Source organism: Ciona robusta, chromosome 14 (genome assembly GCF_009617815.1).
Source record: "Ciona robusta chromosome 14, ASM961781v2".
NCBI lineage: Eukaryota > Metazoa > Chordata > Ascidiacea > Phlebobranchia > Cionidae > Ciona > Ciona robusta.
In genome coordinates, this window is record NC_143248.1 from 5,728,680 (window position 1) to 5,745,209 (window position 16,530).

Sequence of the window (16,530 nt, forward strand, 5' to 3'; positions counted from 1 at the left end):
GCGCGATTCTAACCCGGGCTTATTCTGCGCGGATCTTACCCGGGCTTGTTCTGTGCGATTCTAACCCGGGCTTGTTCTGCGCGAATCGAACCCGGGCTTGTTCTGTGCGTATTTAACACTATGGTTATAGATAGTGTTTATAACTTGGGTTAGTGGTAAATTTACACTTTGCGGGTTACTATAACCTATAACCATCAATGTAACTTAAATTTATCGTCGTCATGTTTTACCTAAAACTTGGCTGTTTTTCGTATTCGACCAAACAAAAATAGTGGTTATATACTAATGGATGGTCCACACTTATTTGTGTGCGTTTACAAGTTACCGCGTATGTAACTATGTGACGATTGCTTTTTTGTATGCTAACTGACAATTTGATCACTAATATAAGGGCCACTGGTTTGGAAACAATTGACTTTAAATGTCTTGTCCAAGGTCACATACATGCGCCCACAATGGTAACGGCGGTGCAAAGCATATAACCTCAAATTAACTTAACTTGTGTTTGGTTAAGATTACAATTTCCAGTAAACCTCTGTATTACGAGTGTGCTTCTCCAAACATGCTAAACATAATCTAGGCACCAATGAGATTCGTTATAACACGGGTGTTCTGTTTCATACACCTCGTGCCTGCTTATAAATTGCCATGTTTGTAACTTTGTGGGTGATTGTTATTTTGAAATGCGGCTAATTAGTTATGTAAAGTGACGACCCCTTTAAACAGCGTTGCAGACTGATTAAAGCTAATGCAAGCAATGCAATCTTGTGTACAGAACCTGCTGACGCTATAGACTTTGATCTCTTGTTAAAACAAAGGGTTACAAAAAGGCGACGCAGCGATAAAATATCTTGTGTTGCAACGAAACAATAGCAGTCGCTGTTAATTCAAGTTGGTTGCGGAAGATTTAATTTTTTGTCCCTTCTCGGTGGCCACAACGGTAGTTAGAACATTGTGGAAAGTCGAAAAGGAAGTATAGATCGTAAAAGGGCAGTTGCTAGAACGCGCTAAAATTAAAAATATCCTGTTGGGTAAAAGTTGCACTGAGCAACATAACATACAGTAGGGTGGGGGGAGATGGGACACCTTTAGCACATGATATCCAAACATCCTGATCGTGTTTTATACAGTTAACATCGGTATATGGGAGTCGTCGGGATAAGGTTTCATAATTCTTTAAATTTTACATGCTTTCCACCGAATTGGACGAGAAAATAGAATGTAAAGGTGTCCCATCTTTTCCCACCCTACTATATATATGTGTAATACGAATTCTATTTTTAGTGTATAACTGTATCAAAATAGGAAAAAATTGACATACTGACGTTTTTGTTGCAGGTTTTGTATTGCATCAACATAAGAGATGAAATTGTTTCTTCTTTTCACGCTTTTCGTTGCTTCTGCGGCAGGTAGGATTGTTTCAATTAGTTTCTCGGACCTTTTAGGCCAATGTAGATTTTTTATTGACCTTTCGAAAAGACGACTGGCTGTGCATTTAAATTGTTAATCAAATAATGGACCAACTCTGGGATAAATCTGAGGTCCTTTCGACGTACCTCACTGTAGAACCTCACCCATATAGAATATAAAACTATACAATATTACATCTTATATTTTCCACATCCCAGGATCTAAATACGCCCATTGTATGTTCAAACAGCAAGAACCAGTGTCGGGCCATATCTGCTTTACTGAGAAACACGTAAGTTAATACCTGTGTTTGTTGATCAGGGGTAGTGGGGACGAGTCCCAGGGATTGGGCGGAATTGTGCGTTTTGTTGTCATATATTACCTTTTAAAATGCGATACTGCTTACCAATTACCTAAATCAACGAAGAGAAGGGAGTTGGCAGCAAATCAACATTAGTTAGAACACGCCTATAGAGTAAAAACCAATTGAGGAAGAGTGTCAGATAAATAGAGTATTATATATAGTAGGGTGGAGAAAAATGAGACACCTTTTCATTCGATTTTCTCTTCCCAGCATTTGATCCGTTGTAAATTGTATAGACCATTGTAAATTGTTTAAAACACGATTGGGATATTTGGGTATTATGTGCTGAAGATGTCCCATCTTCCCCCATCCTATAATAGTATATCTTTGGTTTAATCTGTAGTTATATTGTACAGGGCGGTCAGGTCGAAGCTCATGTTCAAGTAAGTGGTTTGGATCGTTGTGAGAATTACAGGGTTCATGTGCACGAACATGCGCCAGCTAGCGACGGCTCTTGTACGACGGTGGGCGGGCATTATAACTGGGCGGATCCCGAAAATATGTGAGTTGTGCCAGTGGTTTCTATTTTGTTTGGATGTGCTAATTCTGTGAGGCGTTCCATGGAACCTGGAATAGAGGAGAGAGTTGGCCCGTTTTGTAGTAAACAAAGAATATTTACAGAGTTACATAACCATATCCTCGCAACTCTTAAATAAAGTTGTTTATTGTTAATTAGGAAATATAGAATAGTATAGTGTTCTAACGGTATCGAAATTACTCCATAGTACTTTGCAACACGGTAGTCTTAAGGTGGCTGTACACAGTATCCGGCGTGCGAATTCGCTTGCAAACCCGTGTCCAATTCCGCATGCGGCAGCGAAATCCGGACAAAACAGACAAAACGTACGAATTCCGGATACTGTGTACAGCCACCTTTATTGTGACATTGATAGGCAATTCAATTATTTACCTTTGTTTGTTTTGTTCCATTAATTTTTGTAGAGACGAAGGCGACATGTTAACACTTAAGAGCAACACTGAGTCGGTGTTGCATAAACATATTCACCCGTTGAATAGTGCGTTGTCTTTAAATGGGGAAAGATCTATTATTGGAAGATCGGTTGCTGTAAGTATAGGCTTATATCGTGACCCATATAAGTATGTGGTTATGTTGTTTCATACACTTCCTGCTTACTATGGAGTTAAGATACTTTCATGATTTTCGCTCAAGTGGAAACTAATGACTTGATTTACGAGTGTTGCATTAAACACACGGCGGGCTTAAACTATATACCGTTTAAGAACTTTTGCGGTACTGTATTACGAAGTATTAGGTTTAGACTAGAGTCCGTTATGGGCATTAACCTCCATATTGCCATTCATTAACGCTAAAGCAGCTTGATTTCCATGCCTATTATTAATTTGTCTTAAATTTCAGATCCACGTCGGTGGTCACAAAGTTTGCTGCCCAATAGTCGCTTGCAGTAAGCGGACATATCGACACATGACCCGAAATTTGGAGAGTTACGTTCACCCCCCAGTTTGCCCATAAAGACAAAATCAACCGTTAATTCAGCAGCATTCATTACATCTATCTTCAATTATACAATTTGCGATAAAAAAATATAAAGTTTAAACGATTGTGGATTGAGTCGTAGCAAATTTTTACCTCTGCAGAATGTGCGTAATTTGCAGTTTAGTTAATAAGATTTTACGGGTTTTGTTTTTTTTAATTAGAAAATAAACTGTACTACAACAGTATTGGTTATTATTATATATGAGTTCTCTCGCCATTGCAAAATATAGAATAATCATGCAAAGAAAGTCTGCTTGAAGCTTTTTCGTCCCCAACTTCGGTTATTAAACGGACCGAATACACTGCGTGTTTAAACTTCTTTGCCGAATCGACTGATAAATAAATATAAAAAAAACGATAAAAAAGTTTGTTGGACCTGATGCAAGCATGGATAATGTTAACTTGATGAACCAGCATGTCATGGGGCATGATTTGGAGTTGGAGCAACCGAAATCAGTGTACAGCGTGCTCGCTACGTATTTCAACAACGCTGAAAAACACGGGTTATATGTGAAAGGATATATAGACGGGGAAAACACATTCGAATCGTTCCTGCAAGAGTTTAACGCCGTTTGCAAAACCAAGTTTATTGTGAGAACTTCGTGGAGAAAATCGTCATCGGCTGTGGCAAGACATTCCCGCTATGGCAGAGAAGGTAAACTACATTATAGGCTCCACTTTAACAGCCTTTTATTTGATTTGACAATCCTCATAATCTACATTTCGGTGCCTAACGTAGCTATGGGTATATCATATATTGTAGGGCATAGGTATATTTCTAGCAATCGCGATTATTATACCTTAGGTGGATAATCATGCATTTTCACTTAAGCACACACTTTTTTTACAATTTTCCTCTATAATTCAATCGGTCAATCAAATTTATTTAAAATCCAACTACCCGTTGCACAGACACCATAAACACACTATTTTTCTAGTTCCTTCTCTTTCTTGTTCCAATTATTCTGATCTCATTACTGTATCAATAAAAATACTTCATGTTATAAAAACAATCAAATAAACAAATATTTGTAAAATTTGTAATCCTTCACAGAGCGAGTATACTGGGAATATAACTCGGGTAACCTTGAAGTTCCGTTCACTGGAGTCCCGTTTGTTGTTCGAAGTTGTTTAACCAAACACTGTCAATATGGATCTCACTATTACAAATCTACTGCGGAACGACTTACAGTAAGTTGTTTTGTTTTGTTTGCATATGTTACAGTAATGAGTATATACATCTGGTGTATAAGAAGACACCAATGTTCTAACTCAACAGCGAGCATGAGGTGTATGAATACACCGTGTGTATATGACACAATATTCTAAGCTCTCATAAACTATTTTATTCCAGAAACAGTTTGTGGAATCACAACACGATTCAACCGTTGCTCCTCCCGAGATGAAAAAACGAAGAAATAAACCTTCGAAGAAGCGCGATTGCCCCGCCATCATGCACATCAGGGAGATTGTCATGTTCCCTGCGTATGCGCTCGACCTGGAACGAATGTTTGACACCAAGTATCACGTCCGACAAGAAAAAACAAACCTTATATTAAAACTAAAGCAGGAACTCGCTGCTCAGGCTAGGGAAGACCAAGACGCTTGCTCACAAACTTTATTAAATGAAACACAGAGGTTTTATATCAATGTTCCTTTACCAGAAGTTCATATTGGCCACCCACAACCATGCGGAGGTATTGGACCAACTATACACCCATCAGTGACTGCTAAGATTGATGATCTTTTATCACATGGGATATATGATGCACGACATGTGAGAGTTATTGTACACGATTATGTACGTGAGGTCGTACTTAATGAAGACCAGAACACTGTGTATCCGTTCAACTTGGTCCTTTATCCATCTGAACACGATATAGCTGACTATATTTATGTATCCTCAATCACTGTAAAACCAACAATAGTTGTTGAGAATGATGCGCAGATAAACAACGATTCAGCTGTTAGAGGTAAGATGCTAGGTTTACTTGTGGTAATGTTATGTTTGTGTTGATAGCAGGCACACATGGGGTATTCATACACCTCATGCTTACTGTCGAGGTATAACATGGGTGTCTTCTTATACACCAGACACACATGGTGTATTTATACACCTCATGCTCACTGTCAAGTTATAACATAGGTGTCTTCTTATACACCAGATACACATGGTATTCATACATCTCAAGCTTACTGTCAAGTTATAACATAGGTGTCTTCTTATACACCAGATACACATGGTATTCATACATCTCAAGCTTACTGTCAAGTTATAACATGGGTGTCTTCTTTTACACCAGACACACATGGTGTATTCATACACCTCATGCTTACTGTCAAGTTATAACATAGGTGTCTTCTTATACACCAGATACACATGGTATTCATACATCTCAAGCTTACTGTCAAGTTATAACATGGGTGTCTTCTTATACACCAGACACACATGGTGTATTCATACACCTCATGCTCACTGTCAAGTTATAACATGAGTGTCTTCTTATACACCAGACACACATGGTGTATTCATACACCTCATGCTTACTGTCAAGTTATAACATGGGTGTCTTCTTATACACCAGACACACATGGTGTATTCATACACCTCATGCTCACTGTCGAGTTATAACATGGGTGTCTTCTTATACACCAGACACACATGGTGTATTCATACATCTCAAGCTTACTGTCAAGTTTTAGTCTTATATATACAGTGTGTTTAAAACCTTCCACGCCAGGTGAGATGGAGGGGAGCATCCAAGAGCTGATGGGACTCATCCATAAATGCAAGGACGAAGACACTTTACAGAAAGCAAAGTCAAGCATGTTGAAGATAATCAACACGGTCAAGTCGTGCGAGGAGACTTCTCCTAAGAGGAAGAGGAGAAAAAAGAGTGAGAACAATGATGATGATGAATTCACAGAGATCATTGTCTTCCAGGAGGACTTGGAGAAATACCCCAGCCACCAGGGAGAGCTAGAGAGCGCGGAAATAGTTTAACCCTTAGTTGCCTTAACCCACCTTCGGATAATTCAATAAATTCGAATCAAATTTTCTTAAAACTTTAGTTCTTTGATATTTTAACAGTGAGCATGAGGTGTATGAATACACCATGTGTGTCTGGTGTATAAGAAGACACCCATGTTATAACTCGACAGTGAGCATATGGTGTATGAATACACCATGTGTGCAACGATAGTGACACCTTACACAAGCAAGTAGTAACCTACATAGCAATAATTGACATGGTAAAACATGTTCCGTTGATTGGCTGCCATGTTTACTCATGGGACAACAGGTTTGTACGAAACTTAATGTTGTGACTTTATTCAAAGCAAGCGGTCGAAATGGTAAGTGTGAACATCGGTGCATTGTAGACAGCGGGATAAAACACAAGGATTTAGGAGAGGTGTTTGGCATGGGCCGTGTTTTTTAACATACTGTTATCGTAGACCTCATTTATCGTACTGTAGTGTAAGGTGGATACCGTTAACACATAATATCCCGTATTTCCTGACCGTGTTCTGAACAACGCTGTTATACAATCGTGCGGATGGGGTTATATAGTTACGTAAATATTCTTTGTTTGTCACAAAATGGGACGATACAAGCGAATAAAATAAAGGGTGAACATAGTTTTATTGTTTCCAGAACGCAGAGTACAGATACAAGCAAGATGATGGACTCAACAGTGAGACAAAAGTTGTTGGTGATTTCCGTTTGTGGCATATTATTGCTATATGTGTTGGGGGAATCTCCATACTAGGTGAAGTGAAACAAGTTATATATAGGCATCTGCTGTAACAATGATGGTATTAATTGTAATAGAAAACAATCAACAATAATAGGCTACATGGTATTGGTAAGCGGGAACGAAGTGTATGAAACAGAACACCTGTGTTTATAACTACTGTCGTTGTTCCGTAGTGCGATGATAAACAAGTTACATTCATATGTGGTAACTTGTAAGCGGGCACGAGGTGTATGAAACAGAACACCTGTGTTTATAACTACTGTCGTTTCCCCGCCATGCGATAATAAATAAGTTACATTCATTATTTCAACAACATACTACTCCTATTACAGTAGTCGCTTGTGCATGTGCTTGTAAATGTCGTATCCCACGCACGAGGGCCCAGATTGAGGAAAACAGGAAGAAAAGAAACTTAAGGAAACGATACAGATTTGGTGGAAGCATATTGTCCAACGGCTCAACTTCAAGTGAGTTATTGTGAAGTTTATGGAAATCGAATGATAGTCTTTATCCTCGCATAGCGGGACATCGACAGTCGTTATAACACGGGTGGAAAATTTGTGGGGATTCTTTTTATTTCAATGGCTGACAATTCATGTTATTATAGAGAAGACTGGGTTGGCGTAATTACTTTTAGTGTCTTGCCCAAGGACACATGTACGTTTACAATGGTAACATCATTGGGCTTCGAACCGATACCCTCTAATTGCGAGGATTATAACATTGCGCCAGTTACTAATTTACGAGTAGCAACTCAATGAAAGCGTTTCGTTTGTTTCCTAAAAGTAATGTTTGTCTTAATATTGTAATATTTAATGTTATTTTTAACCACATAGGAAGCTCCATTATTGAAACGCGACGTTTGAGTGTTCGCCGTTTAAGTTCCAAGACTCCTGAGCGCCACCGTACGAACAGAAACTTGTCGGACGATGAAATTATTGAAGATATGGAATCGATTGTATAATAGGATTATCTTCTTATACACCAGCCACACATGATGTATTTTTATGACATCACACGTTAGCAATCCTTCATTCAACGGGACCGACATTGCTATGAATTTTATCGCACACATTTTTACCAACTTTGCTCATTTGATTGAATAGCGAGCGTACATTGAGTGGGGCTTGTATCTTTCTTGCATTTAATTAAGCCAAGTTTGACAGCAAGCTGCAACTTCACACCTGGAGGTAGCACGATTTGAAAGTGAGTTAGCACGATTTGCAAATGAGATATCACGGTTATAAGATAGCACGAATTGTAATGTTTTTATAAAGGTTCCTTAACTGTAGTGAGATAGTTTGTAAAATGAAACTTGTGCATGCATAGCCTACATTTCTGCGTTTGGTTAATTTTTTAAATCAAGTTTAAATGTTCTCTGTAGCCTATAGCCTCGCGCTGAGTCCGTATATAAACATGTTTATATATGTTTAAATACGGACTCTGCTTTACGCCAATTGAAACTAGTTTATTGTGTTGTTTTTTTTCAAAATATACAATTTTACAAAAGTCCCAAGCAAAAAAAGTCTCAGGATTGGGTTTTTGATATCTATTAGCAACTATTTTTCTGCATTGTCATTGTGACTAATCAGGTAAGTAAATATTAAATGACGTCATTCAGATATCTTGTTTAATTTGCAACATCAGCAGATGGTCAGTTAAAGGCGTTGCTGTTTTAATCGGAAATTTCAGTACGTGTAATGCAGTACATCCTGTCAGGATGTATCGAACAGCACATTCATTGATAGTTATCATTGTTAAGTGATTAGATCTCTGTATATTAATGCAAAGTATATACCGTTATACGTCGCTGTTTATTTATTTAGAAGCTGGCAGCTGGGGTGTTTTATTTATTTATAATTTAGAATGTTAACACTAAAGCGTCAAACTTTACTTTATAATGCTGTGGTATTGCTAGCTGGTTGCAATTGGCTGTAACACTATATATATTGTATTATTTAATATTAAACAAGGGCTTATGTGTCAAAATAAGACAATTTATAGAAAGTAACAATAATTTAAAGATCTTATTTTAGCTGTTTTTCTATCAAATCACTAAAACTGCATAAACTGTAGTGTCAAAACCGAAATTTTAGCCATTCATTTTAATGTTATGTTCTGCTATTAATGTGATAATAGACTAATAATGCTGTCTTATTACGCAATAACCTGAATTGTTTCAGGGTGTTGGATGCCTAAGTGTAAACATAGTCTATTCATATTACTGCTCAGTTGCATTCTCACTTATTTCTTGCTCCCTGGCAAAGAAACTTCTAGCATGGCTGGAAAAGATGTTAAAGACATTTATGGTTTCACAGTGAATGACATTGATGACCAAGAAGTGTCATTGTCGAAATATAAAGGACATGTTTGTATTATTGTCAATGTGGCCTCTGAATGAGGGTTCACAAAAGTTAATTATGAGCAGTTGCAACAGTTGTATGGAAAGTACTCACAACAAGGACTTAAGATCCTTGCTTTCCCGTGCAACCAATTTGGAAAACAAGAACCAAAACCAAACGCTGATATCAAGAAGTTTGCGACGGAAAATTATGGCGTAACCTTTGATTTATTCTCTAAGATTAACGTAAATGGAGACAACGCAATTCCTTTGTACAAGTTCTTGAAGACCCACAAGAATACAACAGGCACACTTGTCAATGCAATTAAATGGAACTTTACTAAGTTTCTCGTAACAAAACAAGGCATTCCATACAAGAGATTTGCTCCAAATGCTAAACCACTGGATATGGTAAAAGATATTGAAGAATTGTTGAAACAATAAACAGTTAAATCATACCTGGAAAAGATATGTTTAAAAAATGGGAAATTTATGTTTAAAAATTAAAATCAATCCTCCACATAAAATTATCTAACTTTTTGGAAAAGCTGCTGAGTATTAAGTTAATAAAACATTAGAAAACATGTTAAACTGAAAAATCTATTTATTCAAAACATTTTTTTAGTGAAATCAGGGTATTTTTCTAAAGCAATTTTATACAAATAATGTCAACCTAATAATACATTGTTTCTTCCTTTCTTTACAATATTGTTGATAAATACAATTTATCTTTGAACTCTGACTTCCTTTACTAACTCATCATATTTAATTACTTTCACATTTTGATTCACCACCATATTATGCAACAAGATCACTAAAAAGGTGCAGAACATCAGTATTTTCATTCATTGCTTCCGAATTAATTAAACTGTGAAGTATTTTAATCCCGAGTATCCAAATACGTAGCAAACTCATGATTTGTATAAAGTTCATAAATCATATGACGTTTACAACTTTGTCAATATTGGCCAAGTTCTCATGGACAAAGTTCAGTTGCAAGTTTGCTGGATTAATTCAAGTCAGCAAGATGTATTACATGTTTACGTCTTATCAGCAATAATTTAGTTGTTAATGCTAAGCATAGGCGCCAAACCTTGAGTGGCAGGGTATGCAGGCAAACCCTGAAAAATAAAGTAGCATTACAAGTTTATTACAAATTTGTTTAAGTTGTGTGTCTGAATAATATAGCATACTCTGTTATTATCAAAGTTTGGCGCCTATGATATATTTGATTGGTAGTTTATTTGTAATTATTGTTGTTTTCTTGTAACGCTCAAACTTAACTAATGACGACTTAATCTGGAACTCAATGAGAAGATTAAGTTTGATCAACATTGCTTATGTCATAATGACCTTTGTTTGGTAAGTGAGTACACCAACATTGGTTGTTATGTCATAACTAATGTAAGTTTGTGTGTTTTCCAAATTGGTTTAATACAAGTTTGTTATAATTAGTTGGTTGTTAGTAGTTATCATGAGTGTGATTGCAATTGTAAGCCAGGATAAATTGGATGAGGCGCGAAGTGGAGTCAAGACAGCATTGGAAGGTGATTTGTTAAAGTTAACATGTGATATCCCAAGTTATTACTAAATAACTTAGTTTTTGTGGCATTAATTGTTATTCACCCTTATCAAAAAACTTAAGCTGCGTAGACCATTGTTGCAAAAAAATTACGAAAAGGGTTGTTTTTGTTCAAGCAAACGTGTATTTTTGCAGACTTAAGCCACACATCACATTTCAAAAACACCTCTCCCTAAATTTATTAAAATACCAACCTTATATTATCTTACTGAAGTTTCAATGTTCTATGCCTTTGGGGTGGTAGCATAGTTTTGAATTACGTGGCTTTGTTTGTTTTGGCACAGGACTCATGAAAGGTCAAGAAACACTATTTGTAGTGTAATGGTTTCATAACACTTTTTATAAAGTTAATTCCTATTGGTAAACATTAAAACCATGATATGAAATTATAAAATGCTGGCCATAGTTGGCAATTTGCCCAAGCACCTACAAAATACGTTGATAAATACTCATGTGTTCCATCTTACCCCATACATACCTTGTAGAAGTAAGCAAGGAAGATTATGATGAGCGTGACGTGACCGACTTCATGAACAATGATATGAACACTTCATATTACGTACAATGGTCCAAAACTATACCTGAAGCAGTAAAGCTCGCAGTTAAATCATTTAAAATAAGAAAGGACAACCAAATTAATGGTAACTGTTGCAATGACCATGTGGTGTTTAATTAGATGTTGCATGGGGTGTATGAAGCTACCATATATGCTGGATTTTGAAACATCTGGTTTCCATCCCAAGATAACATTATGTTTTTATTAATAATTATTCCTTTGAAAACGATAATAAAGATCATGTTTTTTAAGATGAAAGAAAAGGAATCAACAGCAAAATAACAGTTGTTAAATTATGCTATGGATAAATAGTATGGAAAAGATTGTCAATTAAAAATTGTGGCTGTTATATAAGCATAAAAGTATCCTAACTTGACCCTAAGCTGTATTAATCCATCTTAAATAATCGGCAACAGAAACCTATATTACAGCATGACACATGATAATCCATTATGTCAACAGTAATTATTTCTAACATGTCATCACACCATGCAGACCTCACACCAGATATAGTTGGCATTGAAACAATGAAGAAAGGCTACATGTTCCTACTTGGACGGGATGTTAATGGTTGCAGAGTTTGTAAGTGCATTTAATGACTAATAGGTTGTCAATATTGTCAGCCATGAAAAAACAATCCATAAAAGTTGAATGCGTAGTAACTTCTAAGTGAGCTGAAAGTTTATGAAACAGAACACCCGTGTTATAACGGCTGTGATTACCCGACAGCAGGATAAATACCTTCCATTTGCCCAAATTTTCTATTATATCCTTATTCTACTATATTTTAATTATGACTGACTTATTCCCGCCGCTCGGCAGTGCACATGAGGACTGGCAAGATGGAGAAGAAGGACAAAGAAGCGAACCAGAAGTTGATGATGTTATGGTTGTCTCGTATACAGAAAGCTGAACCTGGAAAGCGAGTGACTTTCATTATGGACACAACAGGGTCAAGTTTGTTCAACAGCGATATGGGTTTCGTTACGTTTATCATCGATTGTTTTGCGACAAGGTTCCCTGGTTTGTTAGGTGAGTATTTTTATTACGTATGGTTAGGTATGGCTAGGGGACCTAGAGTTTAGGCCAGAGATCCATTACCCCAACATTGTATACGTACATTCTAGTCTATATGGGTGAGATCATACAGTGAGGCACATCATGGCACCTAAGATTTAGGCAAGGGATCCAATATCCCATTCTATATGCGCATTCACCATGGGACCTCACCTGAGATTTTAATATTCAACTTACCAATTTAAAAAACGACAAGTTTTAAGCTATTGCTGCCAGGAATATTGTAGGTCTAATTGAGCACTATCAATTCATTCTAAAAGTACTAATGTTTTGATACCCCATTCACCAGTGTTTTTCCGTACTTTGTTTATTTAATCATTAACCTTTTAACGTGGTTTTATTTTACTCCGAAAACCATCATTTACAATTGTTTCATCCAGAAAAGAACATCATTTACAACCTGCCCAGTGTCTTGAACGCAATGTGGAAGCTTGTAAGCAAGATGTTGTCACCTGAACAACGAGAAGTTACGATTATGTGCGGGAAATCCGAGATAACCAAGTATATTGATGAAGACAACCTCCCCGAGAGCATGGGGGGCAAGGTGGGTTGTGTGCCTTGTTGTAAATATACTGGTGTTGCCCACATGTTTAAGGTCCAGGTCCATAGCAGGGTAGTAATGTTATAAGTGGCACCAATGGTTGCACGGTCTCTTTAGTATAGAAAATAGAGGTTTGTAGCCCTATGTGGGCGTTCTGCTACCTTTGTGGGCGTATTTGTCATTGTGCAAGATGAAAATTGCTTCAACCCAGTGGACCCCTATATATAAAAAGTCAACTTAAACTTATCTTTATGTTGAAGAGAAAACATAATAATTAAAAATACAAAATAAATACTTTTAAAATCAAAGAGCAATATTTTTAAACAAGGTAAAGAGTGAAATTAACAACGAAATGCCCGTTACGAAACAAGTTATTTATACAAAGAATGAAATTTCGCCTTTTCTGAAAATTTAAAATCAACTTACAAAAAAGCTGAACTTAAGCGGAGTTGTTATAACACACTGGTTACCACTAGGTGTCATTTCGTCAGTTACTTTACCAAAGTGTTTTGATATAAACGCAGTTCCATTGCTTTACCGTAGACCTCACCCATATAGAATAAAAGGTTGCAAAATGTGGCAAAGAATTTTGAGGTCTGTTTGTACAATAGAGCATTAGGTAACCACAGACCACTAGCGTTGTATTGAACGTGTCTATTTATGTTACAGAAATCATTTGAGTACAGCTACCCACCATTTCCAGATGAATTAGAATCATAGTCACCACGTGTGCACTAATGTATACACCAATCGTGATTTTAGCAAAAATTTATACCATAGAGATTTTAGCAAAAACTTGTGTGCTTTTTATTATTTGTTTGATTTTTATTCTAGAAACGTACATACTATCTTCAATTAGGTTGTTACCTATATATATGGTTTCTATTTTCATTTCCCTAATTAAAGGGTGCTAAACCCAATCTTCTAAACATAAAGAGATTGTATTGTATTGGCCCATGCACAAATTCTTATACCCTATAGCCCACAAAGCCCCAAACACTAATAGGCTCTAAATGTTATTTAACTCACAACTTCCTAATTAAGCAAGCTTTACTTAGCAACTCTAAGTTGCCGTAGCATCAATTATATTACCTTTAATCTCTAACTTTAAATTGGCATAAAAATACTGATAATGTTAAGGTTTAACCAGTTGAAAACGTTGGTGGTTATAGGTTATAACTTAACTAACAATTTAAAAATATTTCAGAATAATCTTTTGTAATTAAAACTTGCAGTTTAAAGTAATTGAAAATCATTAAACACATTTTTTATCAGCCATATACAAATATGTCTGCCACGTTGATTGCCTAAAAGGGCCAGGTTTTTTGTTTCAACCACTGTAATTATTCATTTAAATTGTTTTACTTTTTTATTAAAGTGACTTAATTTGTAAATGAAGCAATTTATTATTTGTTGAAACTTTTATTATTCAAGATTTATTCAAAAACAATTATGTTTTGGTTTGTTTTGTGTTTGGTCAGCTTTAGGTCAGTACTTAGGCCTCATGCTCACTGTCAAGTTATCATTTATGTAAATTTGTGGTTAGTTGGAAAAGATGATTTTTGGATGACTGACAATTTGAGACAACCCATTAGTGACCACTGGGTTTGAGCTATAGGGGTCTTGCCTCAGGATGCATACGCCCGCAAGGTGACAGCGTTGAGCCTGTACCACGTATCTCCTGCCCAAACCATACAGCCACTGCTACGAGATTTTTTTTCGGGGTAGAATTTTGAAACGATTGAAATTGTTTGACAGTAAAAAGGTTTATTAAAGGTCGTTCAAATTTGATGAATAGTTTTGTTTGTCATTGTATTCAGCTCACCGTAACTGGCTGTGTAAACTGACACCTACATTGAGGTGAAGGTCGATCATAACAAACTTACACGCGCAGTCAAGCTTGCAGAATATGACGCAACATTATGTGACTATGACCGCATATTTAGGCTTACGTCACACAGCACCATATTTGGAGTGGGAAATTTTTAACTTGCATTCCAAAGATTTATGGCTTGACCCGTTGTGAGGTCATTTGTACGTCGCCGTGGCGCAGTAAGTAAAGCGGTCGTGTGTAGGGCAGAGGGTGCTGGTTACGAGCCACGACACCAACCATTGTGGGTGTCGGTATAATGGTTTGCAAAATATTTGCTGGTTGTGCCAAAATACTATATTATGGACGTATGTGGGCTTGGGCAAGACACTTATTTGGTCACTAATGGGTTGTCTAAATTGTCAGCCATACAAAAATCAAACACTCGTTTCTCGGTGTATATTCACTATGATTGCCCCGTCACGTGAGGATTAATAAATTACATTCATACATATTCGGGCGTCAGCACAGCAGACGTGGTGGATACGTTTCTGTCATCACATTCTTTTTCGATTTAATTAAAGCAGCTGTGTAAACTATTTAACTTTATTGTCGGTTGTTTTACCGGTATGACGTCACATTGTGATGATTGACATGTATAAACATAGTTTATGGTGTACTCGGTTCGAATCTCGGCCGAGTAACTTAGTGCTCAAAATTATCATTTAAAATGCTTTATCTGAAATGAAGTTACATGCAAGTTTTGAATGTTAGGTTTAGTAGCCAATCTTTTATAACCCTTTTACATGAGTATAGTTTTACCCGTAGCGTGTTTTAACGACTGTCGTTTTGTTGCTAAATCCTGTTTCATCGTTGTTTCAATTGATATCGTGTTCGTTACTTTATCCGAAAACATAATCAATTTACTTTTTGTAAGTAGTTGTTATTGGAGGTATGGGTTCAAATCTTGGCCAGGGAAATTACCATTCGTTGCCGCCTGTTTTATGTTGTAGTTACGGTTAGGCCACAACGGTATTCAATATTTTGTCCCACGGTTGCGCCTTTCAAAAGCGGTGCTGTTCTGTACACTCCCCGTTGTTTGTGTGTATTTGTACAACTACTCTGTTACGCGATAACAACGATTGTGACGTCGTAGTAGGTGCTAGGACACAAAAACACGTGATAAGAATGCTGCAAAAGTTTCAATGAACGTCGGCAATGCTTTGTATTTTATTATCTTATGTAAGAATACATTTATAACTCGACAGTGAGCATGAGGTTTATGAATACACCATGTGTGTCTGGTGTATAAGAAGACACTCATGTTATAACTCGACAGTGAGCACGAGGTGTATGAATACACCACGTGTGTCTGGTGTATAAGAAGACACTCATGTTATAACTCGACAGTGAGCACGAGGTGTATGAATACACCACCTGTGTCTGGTGTATAAGAAGACACTCATGTTATAACTCGACAGTGAGCACGAGGTGTATGAATACACCACGTGTGTCTGGTGTATAAGAAGACACTCATGTTATAACTCGACAGTGAGCACGAGGTGTATAAATACA

At 36.8% G+C, this 16,530-nt stretch overlaps 5 protein-coding genes across 5 annotated transcripts; all 5 read left to right on the plus strand.

Annotated features, from left to right (window-relative positions):
• Positions 1–1,254: 1,254 nt before the first annotated feature.
• Positions 1,255–3,475, plus strand: LOC149725391 (uncharacterized). Its single transcript, XM_089892555.1, has 5 exons — positions 1,255–1,409; positions 1,629–1,702; positions 2,131–2,276; positions 2,717–2,840; positions 3,153–3,475. Exons 1-5 carry the CDS (start codon positions 1,364–1,366, stop codon positions 3,264–3,266), a joined length of 504 nt encoding a protein of 167 aa, XP_089748681.1. The 5' UTR covers positions 1,255–1,363; the 3' UTR covers positions 3,267–3,475.
• A 146-nt stretch (positions 3,476–3,621) lies between these two features.
• On the plus strand, positions 3,622–6,356 carry LOC149725392 (calcium-responsive transcription factor-like). The gene is made up of 4 exons (XM_089892520.1): positions 3,622–3,945; positions 4,345–4,481; positions 4,645–5,263; positions 6,032–6,356. The coding sequence occupies exons 1-4, from the start codon at positions 3,678–3,680 to the stop codon at positions 6,292–6,294; spliced, it is 1,287 nt and encodes a 428-aa protein (XP_089748646.1). The 5' UTR covers positions 3,622–3,677; the 3' UTR covers positions 6,295–6,356.
• Positions 6,357–6,490: 134 nt separating this feature from the next.
• Positions 6,491–8,168, plus strand: LOC149725393 (uncharacterized). The gene is made up of 4 exons (XM_089892561.1): positions 6,491–6,644; positions 6,946–7,060; positions 7,381–7,515; positions 7,885–8,168. Exons 1-4 carry the CDS (start codon positions 6,642–6,644, stop codon positions 8,010–8,012), a joined length of 381 nt encoding a protein of 126 aa, XP_089748687.1. The 5' UTR covers positions 6,491–6,641; the 3' UTR covers positions 8,013–8,168.
• An 849-nt stretch (positions 8,169–9,017) lies between these two features.
• LOC149725394 (glutathione peroxidase-like) lies at positions 9,018–10,844 on the plus strand. Its single transcript, XM_089892553.1, has one exon. It carries the CDS (start codon positions 9,240–9,242, stop codon positions 9,831–9,833), a length of 594 nt encoding a protein of 197 aa, XP_089748679.1. The 5' UTR covers positions 9,018–9,239; the 3' UTR covers positions 9,834–10,844.
• On the plus strand, positions 10,795–14,598 carry LOC149725395 (motile sperm domain-containing protein 2-like). The gene is made up of 6 exons (XM_089892548.1): positions 10,795–10,936; positions 11,457–11,612; positions 12,023–12,109; positions 12,350–12,559; positions 12,985–13,148; positions 13,815–14,598. The coding sequence occupies exons 1-6, from the start codon at positions 10,864–10,866 to the stop codon at positions 13,863–13,865; spliced, it is 741 nt and encodes a 246-aa protein (XP_089748674.1). The 5' UTR covers positions 10,795–10,863; the 3' UTR covers positions 13,866–14,598.
• The last annotated feature ends 1,932 nt before the right edge of the window (positions 14,599–16,530 follow it).

What these genes read in the sequence shown, in the direction of transcription:
- LOC149725392 (XM_089892520.1), top strand. Translation starts at nt 3,678, where the DNA reads ATGGATAATGTTAACTTGATGAACCAGCATGTCATGGGGCATGATTTG. An exon ending in TTCCCGCTATGGCAGAGAAG is followed by an intron (nt 3,946 to 4,344) that starts GTAAACTACATT and finishes AATCCTTCACAG; the next exon opens with AGCGAGTATACTGGGAATAT. An exon ending in CAACGATTCAGCTGTTAGAG is followed by an intron (nt 5,264 to 6,031) that starts GTAAGATGCTAG and finishes CTTCCACGCCAG; the next exon opens with GTGAGATGGAGGGGAGCATC.
- LOC149725395 (XM_089892548.1), top strand. Translation starts at nt 10,864, where the DNA reads ATGAGTGTGATTGCAATTGTAAGCCAGGATAAATTGGATGAGGCGCGA. An exon ending in AGTCAAGACAGCATTGGAAG is followed by an intron (nt 10,937 to 11,456) that starts GTGATTTGTTAA and finishes CATACCTTGTAG; the next exon opens with AAGTAAGCAAGGAAGATTAT. An exon ending in AAAGGACAACCAAATTAATG is followed by an intron (nt 11,613 to 12,022) that starts GTAACTGTTGCA and finishes CACACCATGCAG; the next exon opens with ACCTCACACCAGATATAGTT.
- LOC149725391 (XM_089892555.1), top strand. Translation starts at nt 1,364, where the DNA reads ATGAAATTGTTTCTTCTTTTCACGCTTTTCGTTGCTTCTGCGGCAG. An exon ending in TCTGCTTTACTGAGAAACAC is followed by an intron (nt 1,703 to 2,130) that starts GTAAGTTAATAC and finishes TATATTGTACAG; the next exon opens with GGCGGTCAGGTCGAAGCTCA. An exon ending in TGGGCGGATCCCGAAAATAT is followed by an intron (nt 2,277 to 2,716) that starts GTGAGTTGTGCC and finishes TAATTTTTGTAG; the next exon opens with AGACGAAGGCGACATGTTAA.
- LOC149725393 (XM_089892561.1), top strand. An exon ending in TGGGGGAATCTCCATACTAG is followed by an intron (nt 7,061 to 7,380) that starts GTGAAGTGAAAC and finishes CTCCTATTACAG; the next exon opens with TAGTCGCTTGTGCATGTGCT. An exon ending in GTCCAACGGCTCAACTTCAA is followed by an intron (nt 7,516 to 7,884) that starts GTGAGTTATTGT and finishes TTAACCACATAG; the next exon opens with GAAGCTCCATTATTGAAACG.